Source organism: Dioscorea cayenensis, chromosome 8 (genome assembly GCF_009730915.1).
Source record: "Dioscorea cayenensis subsp. rotundata cultivar TDr96_F1 chromosome 8, TDr96_F1_v2_PseudoChromosome.rev07_lg8_w22 25.fasta, whole genome shotgun sequence".
Classification (NCBI taxonomy): Eukaryota; Viridiplantae; Streptophyta; class Magnoliopsida; order Dioscoreales; family Dioscoreaceae; genus Dioscorea; species Dioscorea cayenensis.
In genome coordinates, this window is record NC_052478.1 from 533803 (window position 1) to 551850 (window position 18048).

Here is an 18048-nt window from a genome sequence, read left to right on the forward strand (position 1 = left end):
CTGAGAATCTTAGGCAGAAAGCATTAGCAAATTAAACTTAAAGGAAGTCAACTGATATGGGTTTCAAAGCTATGGTTGGTTAGGTCATGGAAAAGCTTGACAGCTTTGGCATCTTTTAAGTAGCTTGGAGCCTTGGAGTATGTGAAAGCTAGATCATCATCCACTATGCACAGGAGCAAGCCCATATTCCAATTGTGATTTTAATAATGAACTAAACAGATTGCTTTTTAATACTATATCTTATGTAATTTGAACTTGCAACTGTTCTAATTATGTAATTTGAACTCTCGTTTGGTTTGAAGAGGCTCCGCTATCTAGCTTAAATATGAATTGGAAGGAAGGAATCTGAAATTCCCGTCCAATTGTATGCTCTTTAATTAACCCCATATATACACAGATATCATTCTCATAATCTCGCATTGAGTATTTTAAGTTTAAACAGAAAAAAGCGTCACGGCACTCGTTCTCAACAGAGAATATCTCTCTTGCAGGACACAGATGAAGAGGGTTGAAGGCCAGGCTAGGCTTGCAGTGGATGTTGGGGTTATTTAGATTTGATTGATGTCCTCCCTGAAGCTTCCCCATTTATATATGGTGACCAGTGCACAAATGGTAAATGGTAGATGGTGATGGTGGCCTTGGCACACTGACAATCCACTATTTTGGCCCAGATGAGCTGTCTTTCCACGCTTTAGATTCGCATGCAGTCAGGAAGGGCATCAACCAATTAGCGGATTTCATACTAACAATAATTATATGGATGCAAACGTCAAATATGCCACTTTCATGCCAGACACAGAAGGTGTTAGAATTCGACGAGATCCATCTGAGGATTCGCCTTCAAGTGGTAATAGGGGGGATATTCCTAATTATGGCTTCGCTTCATATGACTCATCTGTTGAGCTCATCACGATAGCATAGCATGAGACTTGTGTCTAGTTTCTGTTGGATTAATACGAATCTGAAATGGAGCATGCCTCTCAGTATCTGATTAATTAATAGATTCAGTTTTACTTTGTCTGGACTCTTTCAAAATTATCTAGTAAAAGTACTGTCAGTTATTCTTTTCAATAAATTAGTAGTTTATTTTTTATTTTTTATTTTTTTGAAATAAAGTGGATAAACCACAAATTTATTAAAGAGAAAAGAAACTGGGGAAAACAAAGTACACAATCAAATCAGTGGTTTATTCACTTTTTTTTAAAAAATAATATATATATATATATATATATAATAAATATTAATTAAATGAAATAAAATTTGTTGCATTATGTAGGCATCTGAGTGGAAGATTTACCTATGTGTGGATGCAGGTGATCATGACATCCTCCTCGTATCATCACAGAGAAATTATTATTATTATTATTATTATTATTATTATTATTTGAAAAGGTGGATAAAGCATAAATATTAATAAAAAAGAACCAAAAAATACAACGATCCTTCCACAAGCTGTGGAACCAAAAACAAAAGAAAACTAACAATGGAGGAACAACGGGTCTCCTCCTGACTCACATAGAACAGAAAAACTACTCCTCACCACTAGCCTGATCCACCTCAATAGTGGAAGTGGCCTCCACCCCCGCAGAATGAGGTCCAGCAAACTCTAAGCTACGCCTGATAGAGGAGATATGATCATCCAACTTCACTCTCAAGCCATCTGGAGCTGCAGAGAACCAAGATAACATCAAATGAGCAGTCTTCTTCATGACAACAAGGGGCTTATCACATATATCAGCAAAAATATAATCATTCCGCGTAAGCCAAATAGACCACACAAAAGCTTTAACAACCCAATCGCTAAACCCCCGCACCGCTGGCTGTAAGGCAGCTCTCCAGTCACTCCATAACAGACCCATCGACAGGGGAAGCTCAGGTAACAGTAGGAATTTGCTGATCAGTGACGAAACTTCCCGGGAGAACTGACACTTTAAGAACAGATGGTCAACAGATTCAGCATCCGAATGACATAGAACACAAGTGTTTGTCGGCAATCTATTACATCTTCGTTTTGCAAGATTTTCCAGAGAAAGAATCTTGTTTTTCCAAGCAAGCCAATTAAGAATGTTAACCTTCCTTGGGCAGGGGCCTCTCCAAAATGAGTTTGCAAGGGGGCAACGCAATCCTCCATCATTCAATAGACAGTAGAAGGATTTGACAGAAAAGGACCCATTGGCCGTCAGACCCCAAACCTTTAAATCGGTATCACTTCCTGTCACCTCATTTAAACTAGAGCGAAACTGCTCCACCCCGGGGTAATTCGCGAACGGTGTTCTCCCAAGTAGCGCCGCCAACTCCCGAACCGTCCCGTTAGGCGAAGGAGACGTAAGGAATTCTTCTGGCCAAGTGTACATCGGCGCAACACCGTTTAACCATCTATCATTCCAGAAGAGTGTCTTAGAAACGTCTTTGATCTGAACCGATACACATCCCCTAAAAGCAGGGAGGCAACGGGAGACCCCCGACCAGAAGAAAGAGACTCTCCCAGTTGGACTCTTGAACAAGTCCCAAGTAGTAACATTATAGTTGAAGCGAAGGATCTTGGTTCCCCCCTAGTGCGAATCAGTCAGGATTTTCCATCTCCATTTCCCAAGTAAGGCCAAGTTAAAGGACGATAGCTCCAGGATACCCCACCCTCCTTGCTCTTTTGCGCGACAGATATTATTCCATGCCACAAGACGACAACCAGGGTGTTCAATGTCCGGACCAGGCCAAAGAAAGTCTCTTCTAATCTAATCAATTTCTTTGATCACCCACTTAGGTAACCGGTATAGAGACATCCAATATGTCGGCACCGCCGATAACACCGAGTTGACAAGGGTGAGCCGTCCTCCAATAGATATATACGAATAATTCCAGGAGGATAGACGCCATCTGACTTTGGCAATCAAGCTTTCCCAGTCCTGCTTACGAGGTCTTCTACCCGAGACAGGTAAACCAAGGTAGGTTACAGGGAGAAGACCCACCTCACAGTTGATCGTTTTAGCCTTGCTTAATTGAGGAAGTTGGTGCATATTTGTAGTGTAGAGGCAAGTTTTGGAAAAGTTAGTTTCTAAGCCAGAAAGCCCTTCAAAAACCAGCAAAATCAATTTGATCACCCTAAGGTATTCAGCTCCACCCACAGTCAAAACCAGAAGATCATCCGCGTAGTGCAGGTTGCAGACACAACCCTGCTCACCCAGAGGCACCCCAATCATAATTTTTGAGTTCAAAGCATTGTCGAACACAGTGCACATCACATCTGAAACTATTTTGATTGATTTTTTTTTTTATTTTTATTTTTATTTTTTTACCCCCTTTCCTTAAACATGATCTCACTTGTAATATTTTATTCTTTCTAACGTGCAAAACTACGTTTTTGACATAAATCCCCTGTAATATATGGTCCCCTTTGGATTCATCTTCGGGACCTATTACTACAATGAAGAAATTATGAGTGGACGGCCCATGTTGGTTTGGCCTGAGAATCACAGAATAGTTGCTTCCACTAAGTCGTCATGCGAAGATGCTTTCTGTTTGGTCTTTGGTCATAGTGCAATCATTGCTAGAGAATCTTTACTTTGGTGGTGTATGTATATATATACGCACAAGCAATCTTCACTGAATCCCGCGGTTCCTTGTAGTACTCCAACGGGAAGGAATTTGGTTGAAGAGTCATGGCTCAAAGAATAGAAGCCCAAATCCAAGTCGAGGTTGGGGTAGACGTTCTATGGAGAACATTTGCAGAGGAATTTAGAGTGACTTGGCCAAAAGTAGTTCCAGATATTGTGGTAAATGTTGAGGTAGTTGAGGGAGACGGTGGTCTTGGCTCTTTGCTCTTCCTTCAGTTTAAGCCTGGTAAGCAGTCGCCGAATTCATATATTCCCTAGTTCCTACCCATATATTATATTGTGCCCTGATCATATAAGATTGATTCAGTAACTCCAGTACTTAAGATTGGTAGAAAACCAAGCTTTAAGAATCGACAAAAAGATAATCCTCTACTCTATTAGAGTCAAAAGAGATTTTACGATAGAAATGAACTGCTGTAATTAATAAGAATTTCTTTTGTGCCCGGGGGGCGTTTTGTCTATTGAATGCTGCAGGTGGACCTACTGTACCATATCAAAAGACCAAAATTGTGGAGTTGGACAGCACGAAGCACAAACTTGGGCTGGAAGTGGTTGAAGGAGGTCATCTGAGCAATGGCTTCAGCAAGTATGTGACATTCTTCAAGCTCACCAGCAATGGTGAGCGTGAGACTCAGGTTGACGTTGCAGTGGAGTGTGAGCCAGTGGCAGAAGAAGCAGACTTGCAAGGAAAAACAACAAAATTTCCTCTGCTCTTCTTCAGGTGTTTGGAAAATTATCTGCAAATTACAACCGATGCTTGAGTCATCCATGCTCCTGATCCATTTATGGTTATCGTTTCTGTTTTACTGCACTGCACTGCACTGCACTGCATTGCTCATATGTGCAAGCACATCTGTATCGAGATGAAGCAAGGAAGAAATTTACAAGCACGCCAATTCCAGATAAATAAATAAATAAATATATACACATATTTTGACAAATAGGCCGACATATAAGTAAATATAAGAGTTTATCTAATTTAATAGCCCTAATGATAAGTAAATATAAGAGTTTATCTAATTTAATTGATTTATAATAATATAAAATTATATTAATTTTATCCTATCATTAGGGCTGAGGCCCATGATTTATTGGGGCCTCACAATTAATAATTGTTCCAAAATACATTATATTTTAATTAATTGATTAATTAATTATTATTTTATCAACATAATCATAGAATCTTAAGTAATTTTTAAAATAAAACTTTAATTTATCTTATTTTCTATATATATTTTTTTATTATATAATATATTATCTAATAAAAATTAATTAAATTTTGTTTATAATTTTGCTTAATATCTATTAACGCTAAGACGGTTTTGGGGGCGTTAACTTACAAATATGAAACCTCTCTATGTCTTATAATGTAAATTTTGATTTAAAATTATTATTATTATTATTTTTTGAAAGAAGTGAATAAATCATAAATTATTATTTTTTTTTAAAAAATATTTTTCATTTAAGTTTTGTTTTTTTTAAAAAAAACTGCCTGACTCATCTCTGGCGTGGTGGGTCTAGCTAAGTCGGCCCAATTCCAGCACCATTGAGGGGAAAGGAAACACTCAACAAGTTTTTTACTTTCACGTAAATATATTATATCAATTCTCCACCGGAAACGTTACTATCAACGTATTTAATTAGTGGAGCAGCCGATTGTGGTGAGCAGCAAACAATAGCAGTAACAAGCAGTAACATCAAGCCAGCCAACACAACACAACACAACACAACAGAGTGAGAGAGACAATTTATGACATGAAGAAGATAACAGTAAATAGTAAATAGAATAGCTACAGGCACTGAATTAAGACAGGTAGAGTAGCCCTTGGATAAGGATTGGAGCAATTAATAAACTGATTCAGATCAGACGTTCTCAATGGTCTGTCATCAATTGGATTGGATGTACCTGTCGACGATCATATCCTGAGAGATATCTGTGAAGTAACCCTTCTCAACCTCTAGGCCTTCCTGTGCAGCGATAAGCTCGATCTGGTTTTGAACCTTGTCACAACCCACCCGGTTTGCGTCCAAGAGTATGCAAGCGATCTCCGTCGTGTCATCACCATGGACGAGGGCGAGTGCCTGGACCGTCGGCAGCCCTCCGCCCCGCGCACTGATCGCCCTTGCGATCCTCCGGGCTGCCGGCACGTTAGTGGTGCGCACAGGCACGTTGTAGTTCTCCACCCACGGGCTTGCACCGATAATTGTTATTCCTCTCTCCCGGCTCACACGGGCCGGGCCCTCGTCCGGCTCGTCTGTTAGTATCTCTGGCAGGCCCCATCCAGCCCACTGATTCCCCATGTTTGGCCTGAAGTAGCCCAACTCCCTTCTTATAGAGTCCAGGGCCCTACCACGTGGGTGTGCAGCTTCATACAGAAACACTGGCACTGCAATCATCAAATGAATCACGAAAGGACGGGCCTCAATAATCAACAAAGCAAACGTTAATAAAACGCAAATAAATTAGATAATTAGATATAGATTAAACAGCCAGCCCTGGAAATCATTGCCGATATCGGAGGCGACCAGCTTAGCAATCTGGGCGGCATCCTCCAAAGAGGCACGGGCTAAGGGATGGAAACAAATATGGTCTACGACACCGAGACGCGGGTGCGCGCCAGAGTGCATCTCCAGGTTGATGGTTGCGTAGGCTGCCTCGACCATGGTCCGCAACGTGACTCGCATGGGGCTGTAAGCCGTGCAGTTGATGCTGTCCCTGATGACGTAGGAGACCAGTGTGTAACGAACTCGGTTATATGCTCGATCCTCAAATTTGTTAACCATTGCAGCCTCCGGGTCAAGCCTCGCAGCTCTCTCAATTGCCTCTATGGCTGATCTGTTCCGGGATTCCGAGATGTACAGCTTCCCGCATATCAGCATCGCATCTTTCATGTTCATCTTCGCCTTGTTTTAGATTAACGGAAGATTTGTTTAGTAGCTAGTGTTTCTTGCAATAGATATCTATCAATAATTATTATGTACCACTAATTAGGATATGAATATGATGATGAGGTGGAAATGTAATGCCTGTCACGGATCCAAGAGGTTGGTTGCCAGTTCTTGTCTCACTTTGTGTCCACCAACCAACAACACGAGAAACAAATTTATTTCTACATTTGTCACAAGTGTATTTTGTGTAAATGCGGATTTTGTCTGCCCAAGATGAACAAAAAAAAAGGGGGAAAAAAAAAAAACTAGCAGACCCTTCTTGAGAAATCCCGGGACTACCACTTTCACATTAGAAGCACAACAACTTTTTCCCTTGAGAAATTAGCTCTCTTTCACAACATGGACTATGCAAGATCAAGGGGTACTTACTTACAAATCATATATAGAAAGTAACCACGAGCTTCTAAAACACCACATAAATCTTCGTGGAAGATTGGGAGGAGTTAGATAAGCTCAGATTTGAGCTCCAGACAACTATAGATAGAGACCGCTATTACAACAGAGAAATGAAGATGATGCGACTCGAAAAAGGAAAAGAAAAACTAGAATTTGCTTCACAAACTATATATAGTACAACAAAATCCAACGAAGATGGAGAAGATGATGCAGTAAAGAATGCATATTTAGCAGTTAATCACACCATAATAATGAAAAAACCGAATGTAACGCATGTATTCATCCATTCCTTCCCCTCAATAGTACGTGCAAGTAGAAGAAAAGAAGTAGCTTGAGGTGGTTTTCATTAAGCCTGCACATACCTTGCTTCCCTGATTTACTTCCATTTCTTCTCTCTGTCTCTCCCTAGACAAACGGTGTCTACAAGGCAGCCTTGGCGTTTGAATGGTTTTGCCAGCTCTCAATATCTGACGTTCCGAGATCAATTGAATAAAGCAAGTAGGGCCCAACTAAACATCAGAAATATTAATATCCATGCATCTATTAGACTGCTATAATAATACCTCTTCCTCTTAATTACTATCATTTTTCACAAGGAGGCTTATCGATCGATTTAGAGAACCTTCAGATGCCCATTAATATTCCATGTGGCATTAAACAAATTCCAATAAGACATCTTTGGCTATTTTCTTGTTCATCAGTGTCGGAACTAGGCTCAAATTCAGTCGAGAACCAATTACTACTTTTTTTTTTCTGCATCAGTGAAAGAAAGACACATAGGAGCGTGGCAAGATGGGGACTGGTATATATCATCGGCGAATAGCAAGGCCTGCAAAGAAACCATATAATAACAAGAGCTATGAGTTGGTGGTGCTTAGGAAACCAAGTGCTCAGTCAGATCGTCAGCATATTAAAGACATATAAAGAATGATAGGTGAATTGAGGCAACAACTGTCCTGCCTGCAAAAGCTTTAAGCTCACAACAAATTAATTTCCGTGGACAATATTGAATCAGCTCCATGTAAATATCACTTTGTCCTGTTCTGCCTGCACGTGTATGATGTGGCGTGTCAAGTGTCAACCAATCCCACACATGCGAAATTTTATTGGGACTTGTTCTGCCTGCACGTGTATGATGTGGCGTGTCAACCAATCCCACACATGCGAAATTTTATTGGGACCCTCAACTGAATACGTATTATATATAGGCGTCCGATGCTGAGACAGTGAGACACAATTGAACTGATAAGAGTGATCAAAAGAAATCTTTTTTTTATTTCCATGTGGGGCGCTAGATTGGAGTTGAAAACTATTCCAGCAAACCCAAACATGGAGGTTATTTTTCTTGGTCTCCAAGCAAGAGGTGAAATAATAATTTGATATGAGAAACTTAGCTAAATGAAAGAAAAGTTAAAATTTGCCAACTAAAATTAAGGATTCAAGTCAACAGCGGCCTTTATGTTAATACTCGTTTAGTTTTAGATAAAAAAGAAAATCACAAGATAATTTGTTTATTTTGAACTTAATTTTATATCTATTTATAAGATTTAAATATATATGAACTTTTTTTTTAAGTTTGGATCAAATTTGAGACAAGAACCCCCGAGACCGCACCAAAGGTTGCCACCACTTTCGTAGCGATCATTGTGGTGTGTCACCACACCGAGAGTAACATATGAGAGAACTCTATAATCCGCAACTTGAGCAGGGATTGCAACTAGAGGAGTCCAGGCTCCGACAAGAGTTTATTTCAGATCCAAGGTTTGAGTAGGATAGGGGTGTCAAACGGGCCGGCCCGGGCCCACAACGGCCCATGCACTATGCGTGCTCGGGCCGGCACGGCCCGCCAACCACCAAGGTCGGCCCAACACGTGGCCCGGCCCAGTTATATTATATTTATATTTTTTATTTTAAACCCCAAAAATATAAAAAATACCCTAAAATTGCTAAAAAAATATAAAAAAATATCCTAAAATTCAAAAAATATAAAAGCCTTATTGACTAAAAAAACAAAAAATATACCAAAAAAACTTACATTTAGCGTCTTGGGGCCATGTTGGCTCGAACCGGACAATGACGCAAAACCCCTAGCCCAAGACGGCCGGGGTTTGGGCCGTGCCTGGCCCGAGCACGGTATTGTAGCACTGTGCTTGGGCCAAGCACGACCCAACTCGTGCCGGGCCCGGGCCGGCACGACCCGTTTGACACCCCTAGAGTAGGATGTGTGATTAGAGCTGGAACTAATTAGATGAGCAACTCATCCGCGCGAAGCATGAGGCCTCAGAATCCATAGCAGGTGAGCCTCCCATTGCTTCTAGAGAAACTGGAGGTTGTCTGTCGTGTGGGTGCATACTGGTGTGGTCTGCACCCAAAGTTGGAGCTTGAATGGCTTTACCTTTCACCATTACCAAGCACCTTATGAGATGTGTGCTCTAGGAAGGCATGTAATGAATATTCCAATCAAAGCTACCAGTTCACCATTCAAGGAAATAGAGAAGCAAGAAAATTTTCTATTAATATCCAAGCTCAAGAGATTTTCAAGTTCCCAATGAAAACACCAGTTTAAAACAGAGAAAATTAACTCACAATCAATCACAACATCATACTTCGAGAGTTCATCAATCCATTGTTGGATATGTGGAGTCTGATTGTGTGACACCCCAGGAGGTGCAGGAGAGCATCGGTTTAGGTTGGAGGTGCGGGGAGAACGCCCCGCAGTAGAATACAAGGGTAATTTGTATATGGTTAGGATTTTAGTTTGATAATCTTGTAAATTGAACCCAGATAGGATTTGTATGCATATAGGTTTAGGATTTGGATAAGTTTAGGATCCAGATAGGGTTAGAATCCATATATGATTTACCCTCTTCCAAATATGCCTTAGAGTTCTAATCCAACCTCAAAGCTCTAATCCAGATATACCTCAGATTTCTTCTATATATAGGCAGTCCCCTGTAAGATATATGTGTGCTTCAGATATTGAAATAAAACCCTAGTGCGGCCGTGGACGTAGGCAATCTTGCCGAACCACGTAAATCTTGTCTTGTCTTTCTTGTGATTGTTTTATACTTTATTTTTCTCTCTTGATCTTTAGTGGGAATCCGAATACCCAACATCCATATTCCAAATAACAAGTTCACTGAATGCAACAAGAAAATCAAACAGAATGTAAGATAAAATGACCAGGAGCCCTGAGAAGCATCCTAGTCCTCTCTCCACTCCTCAGAGATGAGCCACAAGCCTTTTTTTTCAGTAGGCCCCCTTCGTAGGGACTCGAGCTTTATTTATTTCCCATGATGAAATCCCCATAGCCCACAGCGAATATTTGCTTTCTTTTTCCTTGCCCTTTTCCCTGTCTCGATCTCCACCATTGATTGTGTCTCCATCCTTTTCATTAGGCCGTCCACGTGTCCCACTAAGTCCTGTCCCTCATTTCTTAAACATGATTGCCTCGCTCCATTCAAGGATGATGCACCCATGTGTCCGCTTTTTCAGACCCTCACTCCCATTAGTTTCTTAACAATAATTGTCACGCCCCGAACCCAGCTTTATGGACCCGGGACGCCGACAAACGGCCGTACACCTACAAGGCCGAAACCAAGTAGGCATACAAGGCCTCAAATCCTGATCCAAAATAGAACAATGAATAAAACTCAGTGGATTGTAATAAAAATATAAACTTATTCAAATAAAACTTAGGCCCACAACAATCGGGACTTATTACAAGCTAAATAAAACGGCGATGGCCCAACGATCCTTGCTAAGCTATCTGCCACTGACCTCTACTCCTGATCTGAAAAAAAATATCAACAAAATTTATGAGCTTGACAGCCTAGTAAACATCCACTAAAAATATATGGATCAATTATACAAAATCATAATTTATCAAAATGAGAAAATCAGAAACCAGAATTATTTCAAGTAAACAAAGATGTCAAAACTGAGCATATAGGTCCCCCAAACAACTATTGCCAAAACAAAATCACAAAATTCATATATTTACCCTCAGTGACCCGAGACAAAATTTATCAAAAGCCATATTTTTACCCTCGGTGGCACGAGCCAAAATTATCAAAGGCCGATATTCTTCACCGACGGCAAACGGTGGGAAACTATAGTTTCTATAACAAAATACGTGTCGACACGGTCAGTGTTTAACCCCCAGTGACAGGGTTATTGCATAGTTAATTGGGGACTAGTTTCTATGTCAAAATACGGCATATTCACAAAACAATAAACTAACAAAATTCGGATTGGGCAAGATACGAATAATTTGCCAAACAAAATTTTTATCAGTCGTATGATCCCATTTTATCATAGCAAAATAAACCAGTTACTTGAAACCAAACATGAACAAATAATTTAAAATATATATGTCAAAAATAATCATTAATTTTTCTTTTAAAAACTCCAAAAAGTTCACAAAACTTGAATTTTTCAAGTATATACATATAATAGGATTTATATGTGGGATACTTACTCGATTAACGCTCAAAAAAATACCCCTCAAACCTTACACCTTTGGCATGCCCTATATTTGGGAAGAGATCCTATTAGCTTTAAATAACAAAATCGAGGCTAACAAGCAATAGTATATATATATATATATATATATATATATATATATAAAGATTTTTAGAAGAGTACAAATGCAAAAATTTCAAACTATTATTCTACATCTCCAAATATTGATTATTGTGAGGGTACAATAGCAATTACCCACTCTAAGAGCCAAATCAATAATTCCAACATGATTAATGAGTACTAAAACCCTCAAAACTTCACTCACACTTTTCCAAATCACAAATTTAAAAATTCTGGGAATAATAGACACCTAACACTATGACATAGCCGAAATTCACATAATTTAGAGTACTACTCAATTTATAACATTCAATTGAATCTCTAACTATTTCTGCAAAATTATGATTCAGACATATACTATTAAAATATGCATATCTTTTAACCTACAACTCCAAACTTAATGAAATTTTACTGACAATCAGACAACTCAAAAAGGAACGACTTTCTTATTTTTCACCTTATCTAATTCAATCTCCCTGATCATCAAAATTGGCCATGATTCTTCAAGTTCTGCACAGAAATATCATCCGAGACAATTATACTAATGAGGCTATATCTCACAGGCTATAGATGCATAAAATCTGAAATTTTGCAGGTATTTAGGTAACATCAGAATCTACAACTTTTATATTTTACTCTCCTTAAAATTCTTCCTCTAATATCCTTAAAATCGGAGAGGAATTTCTGCTATAGTCAAAACGAAAATCTGAAACCTATCAAACTAAAACAACTAGCAATTCCTTTCACATGGCGAAAGATTGTATCTCAATCGACTATACTTCATATTACATCAAACATATCATGCAAGATCTCATCCTTGAGATGTGATTTAATCCATAAAAACATCATGATCAAGATCCTAAGTGCATACATCAAAAGAGAAACAAAACTCCTTCAAACCACAAATTGGGAACAAACCTTAGAAACTCAAGGGCTAAATCTAAAGTTTAAAAGGTGAATCACAACAGGAACAAATTTTAGGGTTTCGGAAAGAAAGAAATCTACAGTCAACCCAAGATCAATAATAATTGCAGAAAAGCTTTAAAGATCCCACCTTGAAAGAAGAAAAACAACTCTCGAGAGAAGATCCACTTGTCCCTCGCCACAGACCACCATGAAATAAAGGAAAAGAGGGCTAGGGTTTTTTTTATAAGAGGTCGTGATATTTGGTAACCGTAAGGATAAGAACAAGGGTTTTAAAATTTATAAATCAATGGCTCTGATTGAAAAAGCTTGCATTGACGGCTAGGATCTAATTTAAGGGGCGGGGCTCACAATAATATGATCTTTCTACCTAGCCACCATAGAATGCTCTTTCTTTGTTTCCTTGCCATGTGCGCTTCTTCTAGTTCCATGGCTTCCCTTCGTGGGAAAATACATCTCTTGATGAGACGTACTTCTCCAACTTTGACTGTATCCAATGAAGATGCACTTCTCCAACTTCGAGTCAAACTTCCTTCGCTGCTATAGACTGGTGAGAGCAAAACCAAACAACCAAAAACTCACGAGTTGTTAATAGATGACTTTTTACTTGTTAATGCTCTATAGGGTGTTTGACTATTTACAGCTTTGATTGGTGATCTGTTGAGAAGATATATCTTTGTGGCAACTGCCTCTACCCGCAAATCAGTGCGAACTTCCTTCTACTTCATCATGCACCAAACCATCTTCACCACAATTCGGCGTTTTGCATTCAGGGACTTCATTTTGTTTTGGTGTATGAGATGAGCTAAGCTGTCTCTTTATACCATGCTCTTCACAATAAGTATTGAATTCTCCAAACGTGAACTCGCCACCTGTGTCTGTCGTCAAGACCTTGAGAGGACATACGCATTAATTCTTTACCAATTGTTTGAATGCTTTGAAGTGATTTAAAGCTTGAGTTATGTTTTGGAGAAAGCACACACAATTGTATCATGTACAATTGTCAATAAACGAGAGAAAGTGAAGGTTACCTCTTCGAGTCTTTGTTTGCATAGGTCCACAAAAGTTTGTGTGTATAAGCTCCTTGAGTTGATCAGCTCGCCTTGCACCCTCCTTTTTGAAGGATTGTCTCATCTGCTTGCCATGCGTGCAAATTTCACAAAGTCCTGCTGGAGTAATGGGGGCAAGCCTCTAACAAACTTTCTTCGAGACAACAACTGCAACCTATCATAGTTAAAATGCCCATATCTTTGACGCCACAGCATAGAAATCTCTTGCTTGCTAAAATCAACATAAGCAATGCCAACTTCATTTCTTGAGAATTGAAAAAGTCCGTGCTCAGTCATTTTCACACAAGACAGGGGAGTGTCTTTTATCTCTAATAATGCATTCTTGGTCAGTAAAGGTAATAGTGCAACTGGAGCACAATAGTTGGCCAACACTCAATAGGTTGTGAGCTAGATGAGGCACATATTGCACTTGCTTCAACTCCGTCATCTTCCTTGAGTTCAACCTGATCGTGACTGTGCCAATGCCAGCTACTTTTATTTCATCATTGTCACACAGCCTCACAGTCTGTTGCGCAGCCTCATCAAGGCTATGAAACATGCTTTTGATGTTGGTCATATGGTTTGGGAATCCACAGATGATAAGCCTTGAAAATGACTATATAGAAACTAGAGATCAAGAGGAACAATTTTTGTATTCAAAGCAAAGATTAAAACATACTTTATTTTTCCTTGAAAATTCACACAAGCTCAAACTATATATGACATAAAAAAAAAAACATTAACATTCTAATGAGAAAACACAAACATATATCTGTAAAAGTTCAGTAACTGAAAGGATATGAACTAGTTTAGGCACACAAACACGCGTCAGGCTCTTTTTAATCGCACCGCTTAACCAGCTTCCATGCCTCGAACTTATTACAAACCTCTTGATCATCAAATCACAGCTATTCATCACTAGCATAATTCAAGTCTTCTCAGTTGCCAACTTAAACATCTGTCTTTGATTGATTAAATCCGGACCGCACGATCACTAGACTAACCCCGATGCTAGATTTGTTCTCCAGTCTCAACCTATGTATTCTCTTTGATCTTCCAATCCTAGTCGTCCATCTCTTTCCATCTCTTTCCATCAGATCTCTCAACTACTTAACCAACATTCAAACACTGAAAAAGACAAAGTTACCCTCTACTTCTAATCTAATTACACCATGACATTTGAACTACAGCTTCACTGCTTCTTCGCTGTAATTTCTTCTGAAATTCACTCATTCTTCAATCAATTCTAACAAACCTAACATTCTCCTGCTCTTCAGCTTGTCCACTATTATCCATAAAGAAATGATTCACCTCCGCTTCTTTATCTACATTCAAAGCTTTATTCTTGAACCAGCATTGAGTTTTCTTGTGTCTATATATACTTGTTGCAGTAATGGCACTGGATGTTCGCCCTGTTATGCTTGTATTCAGTGTGAGACCTTGGCTCAAAGCTTCTTCCACTTCATTCGCCTTTAAGTGGCCTTTGAAAATGTCTTGGCCTCGCCGTTTTCCTGCATGAACGTTAGCATATATCACCAGCTGTGCCTTCATCAAGCTTAACTTGAAACACTTACTTCATTTGGAATAGTTTTGAGGTAGTTTTGAATAGTCTCACCATTCTTCGTCTGCATCGCCTCAAACTTTTTACGAAGAGCGTGGAGCTTTATGATGACAATCTTGGAGCTGGCGTGGTACTCTGTCTTCAAGATATCCCAGCATGGTTTGGAGGTTTGAACTATGGTTATTCAGATGAGCAGTCTCCCATCCAACGCTTGCTATACATAAGAAATGGCGTCTTTAATTTGCATTCTTCTGGTTCTCATTAAGTCAATTTTCATGATTGTCTTCATTAAAGACCCTTCTCCCAGAGACCTCATAGGTCTTATGACTTGAAAAGAGCATTCATCTTAAGACTTCAGAGGTTGTAGTCGTCATTTTAAGCAAAGTCACATTAGTTCCAGAGGAATTCACACAGCTGCAGCTCTCCTCCATAAATGTTGTCTTTGATACGACTGTTTGGTACAATCAAGTAAGTTTTGTGGAGTTGAGACTGTGAAGGTTGCTAATGAAAAACCAAAAAGGTTCTTCAACCTCTATCTCTTCACCACCATGCACTCAATCTTCATCTTCTTCAAGTATAGACTTCTGAGTTGCATCAGTGACTTTTCAAGCCTTCCCTCCTTTGAGAAATACATCTCTGTCGATTATCACTTTACCAATGATGGGATGAAATAGTTTATAGACTTTTGATTCTCCACAGTACCCAATGAAGAGAAAATTGAGATGATTTTAAGATCTTACGTACAAAATGTAGAGGGTCTCCCGTCGGTGCACCGCTCAACCACACAGACAAATAAAAAGTCTTCCAAATAAACATAAAGATATAATAAAAAAAGATAACAACTAAGAATATTATTTATCAACACCGCGGCCATAAATGAACAGAACTCTGCCGCCGAGTGTGAAGTCATAATGCCTTCTTCACCTCGTTAAATATGATAGCCAATAATTGTCGCAGAACTGCTCCAAAAAAACCAATAACATAGTTTAAATTTAGAATATGTAAGTTTATGCAAGAGCATAGTTTAAGCTAAAACAATCAGTTAAAAAAGTACAAACCTGGATGCTTGCCCTTGAATGTGTAATGAAACAAGTCATCCGCAAGTAACAAGAAGATCTTCCTGGCAATCCGTGCGATTATGCCGCGCACGGTTGACCATCGCTTGTCCTCAAACAGGCCACGGGCCCAACAGAAGAAGCCATGTAGCTGGCTCTTGGCGGCGTTGAAGACCTTGGCAAAGAATGTGGCGCCTCCCCCTGGTAGCCGTGGACCCTGCTGCTCGTGTTTGGCTCCTCCCTCGGTCCTCACATCATCAAATTCATGGTCCTTGCTGGTTTCCGATGACCCTTTCAGTTCGAATTCTGTGCCGATGAGATGGCTAGTCTTCACGGCCTGGTCATCATTCAGGTCATAGACGTCGTCGTCCTTCCCAATAGCAGTAAGCTGCTGTTGTTGTGCAGGTATACAAGCATCGTGAATATTGCTAGCAGCAGTAAATTCTTGTTGTACAAGAAGATAATTAGCATCGTGATCATTGGCGGCAGCAGCAGCAGCAGCAGCAGCAGCAGCAGTAAGTTCTTGCTGTTGTAGCATAGGGAGATTAGCAACGTTTTCCTTGTCAGCTGTTGTAAGTTGTTGCTGCTGTTGTAGCACAGAAAGATGAATATCGTCGTCCTTCTTAGAAGCAGTAAGTTGCTGCTGCGGTTGCAGTAGCACAGAGAGATGAGCATCCTCTTCGCAAGTAATAGTAGTAGTAGTAGTAGGTTGTTGATGGTGTTGTAGTTGTGGTAAAAAGGGAAGGGCATCGTTGTCTTCCCAAATGACAGTAAGTTGTTGTTGCTGCTGCTGTTGTAGTTGTGGCGAAGAGAGATGAGCATCACCACGTTGGTGTGTAGTAGGCTGGTTTTCTGCTTGAGGAGGACCTCCGGGTTGGGGTGGTGAGTCATGTGACTTGAACTTCTCCTTGGCCCAGTGGTATAGTCTTTCCTTGTAGGCTTTAGTGGTCTCGTGGGTAAGGATGGCCACAGCGCCAACCATGCCGTAAGAGACGATGCGCAACCCGAGCATGAAGGCCATCGCTCCTTAATTGCCTCACGAGTGACGACTCACCCGATTCACTGAGCTATGATGGTCAGATATGAAGTGTTTGTATATAAGGTTGGCAGGCGGGGTCAATGGTATTGGTTTCATTGGCGACTGGTTTCGTTGCTTGCTGGTAAAGTAAAATGCCTCGTTAGTGCGGCCCGATAAATCATGGCAATGACGTCCACCCATGAGGTAGCTAGCCTAGGTGCGCCAGGGAATCAAGAGTAGGACCAAAATTATTAATGCGCGACCCACTACTACTACTTTATTCCTGAGTGGATTTTTTTAGCAAAAGGTTACTAGCTCGCTAGCTGTCTATGCAATCCATATATGTAGCAGGTATTAGATACGTGTCACGCTCCAATTCCATGTCAGGACTGGCACCAGATTCCCTGAGCGATGACTGTTGGATTCTTCTTGAGATGTGAAAGGCCGGTGGGGCCAATACCATTGGTTTCATTGGCTGATATTTTCCTTGTGAATTAAGTAAGTAAAATGACTCGCGAGTGCCGCGACGAATCATGGGATTGACTGACCCAGGTTTAGTAGGGTGAAGCTGCATCGATCAAAGAGGGAATCAGAATACGACCAAAGGTATTAATGCCACCCCTCCACTATACTTTATTCTGAACGGATTTCTCGCTAAATTGAAGCTTGCTTCCTAATAAATCCGTTTGGTTATTGGATACGTGTCGCTCTCCGATTCCATGTCACGTTCCCAATTCTTATAAAAAATGTTTTAATATCCCATAATCCGAAGAGATTATGATGTTCCTGATTGATTAATTGCATGTAATAACAAGCAAGAAGCAGTCAGGAACACTTCCAATGAAGAGACATTTAACTGATTTAAGTTATTAAAACCTCAGAACTTCAGTAATTTACGGGA

At 39.9% G+C, this 18048-nt stretch overlaps 3 protein-coding genes across 5 annotated transcripts; 1 reads left to right on the forward strand and 2 right to left on the reverse strand.

Annotated features, from left to right (window-relative positions):
• Positions 1-3601: 3601 nt before the first annotated feature.
• LOC120267576 (phytohormone-binding protein CSBP-like) lies at positions 3602-4542 on the forward strand. The gene is made up of 2 exons (XM_039275255.1): positions 3602-3837; positions 4086-4542. The coding sequence occupies exons 1-2, from the start codon at positions 3657-3659 to the stop codon at positions 4370-4372; spliced, it is 468 nt and encodes a 155-aa protein (XP_039131189.1). The 5' UTR covers positions 3602-3656; the 3' UTR covers positions 4373-4542.
• Positions 4543-5333: 791 nt separating this feature from the next.
• On the reverse strand, positions 5334-7834 carry LOC120267125 (formimidoyltransferase-cyclodeaminase-like). 2 transcript variants are annotated; one of them, XM_039274827.1, is made up of 4 exons: positions 7520-7834; positions 7319-7423; positions 6107-6515; positions 5334-5998 (listed from the first exon to the last, which is right to left on the reverse strand). In XM_039274827.1, the coding sequence occupies exons 2-4, from the start codon at positions 7340-7342 to the stop codon at positions 5499-5501; spliced, it is 933 nt and encodes a 310-aa protein (XP_039130761.1). In that variant the 5' UTR covers positions 7343-7423; positions 7520-7834; the 3' UTR covers positions 5334-5498. The 2 variants fall into 2 exon arrangements, with proteins under 2 accessions (XP_039130761.1, XP_039130760.1); XM_039274826.1 differs by having other exon boundaries at positions 7319-7834.
• Positions 7835-14147: 6313 nt separating this feature from the next.
• Positions 14148-17306, reverse strand: LOC120266538. Of its 2 annotated transcripts, none has more exons than XM_039274179.1 (3): positions 16133-17306; positions 15088-16033; positions 14148-15024 (listed from the first exon to the last, which is right to left on the reverse strand). In XM_039274179.1, the coding sequence occupies exons 1-2, from the start codon at positions 17148-17150 to the stop codon at positions 15981-15983; spliced, it is 1071 nt and encodes a 356-aa protein (XP_039130113.1). In that variant the 5' UTR covers positions 17151-17306; the 3' UTR covers positions 14148-15024; positions 15088-15980. The 2 variants fall into 2 exon arrangements, with proteins under 2 accessions (XP_039130113.1, XP_039130112.1); XM_039274178.1 differs by having other exon boundaries at positions 14177-15024; positions 15129-16033.
• Between the last annotated feature and the right edge of the window lie 742 nt (positions 17307-18048).

Bases quoted from the DNA above. Each gene is read 5' to 3' on its own strand.
- LOC120266538 (XM_039274179.1), bottom strand. From the start codon at position 17,150: ATGGCCTTCATGCTCGGGTTGCGCATCGTCTCTTACGGCATGGTTGGC. The intron at 16,034-16,132 runs GTTTGTACTTTT...TTTTTGGAGCAG, and splicing joins ATTCAAGGGCAAGCATCCAG to TTCTGCGACAATTATTGGCT.
- LOC120267576 (XM_039275255.1), top strand. From the start codon at position 3,657: ATGGCTCAAAGAATAGAAGCCCAAATCCAAGTCGAGGTTGGGGTAGAC. The intron at 3,838-4,085 runs GTAAGCAGTCGC...TGAATGCTGCAG, and splicing joins CTTCCTTCAGTTTAAGCCTG to GTGGACCTACTGTACCATAT.
- LOC120267125 (XM_039274827.1), bottom strand. From the start codon at position 7,342: ATGGAAGTAAATCAGGGAAGCAAG. The intron at 6,516-7,318 runs GTATGTGCAGGC...ATCTAAAACAAG, and splicing joins AAGTAAATCAGGGAAGCAAG to GCGAAGATGAACATGAAAGA. The intron at 5,999-6,106 runs GCTGGCTGTTTA...TGATGATTGCAG, and splicing joins TATCGGCAATGATTTCCAGG to TGCCAGTGTTTCTGTATGAA.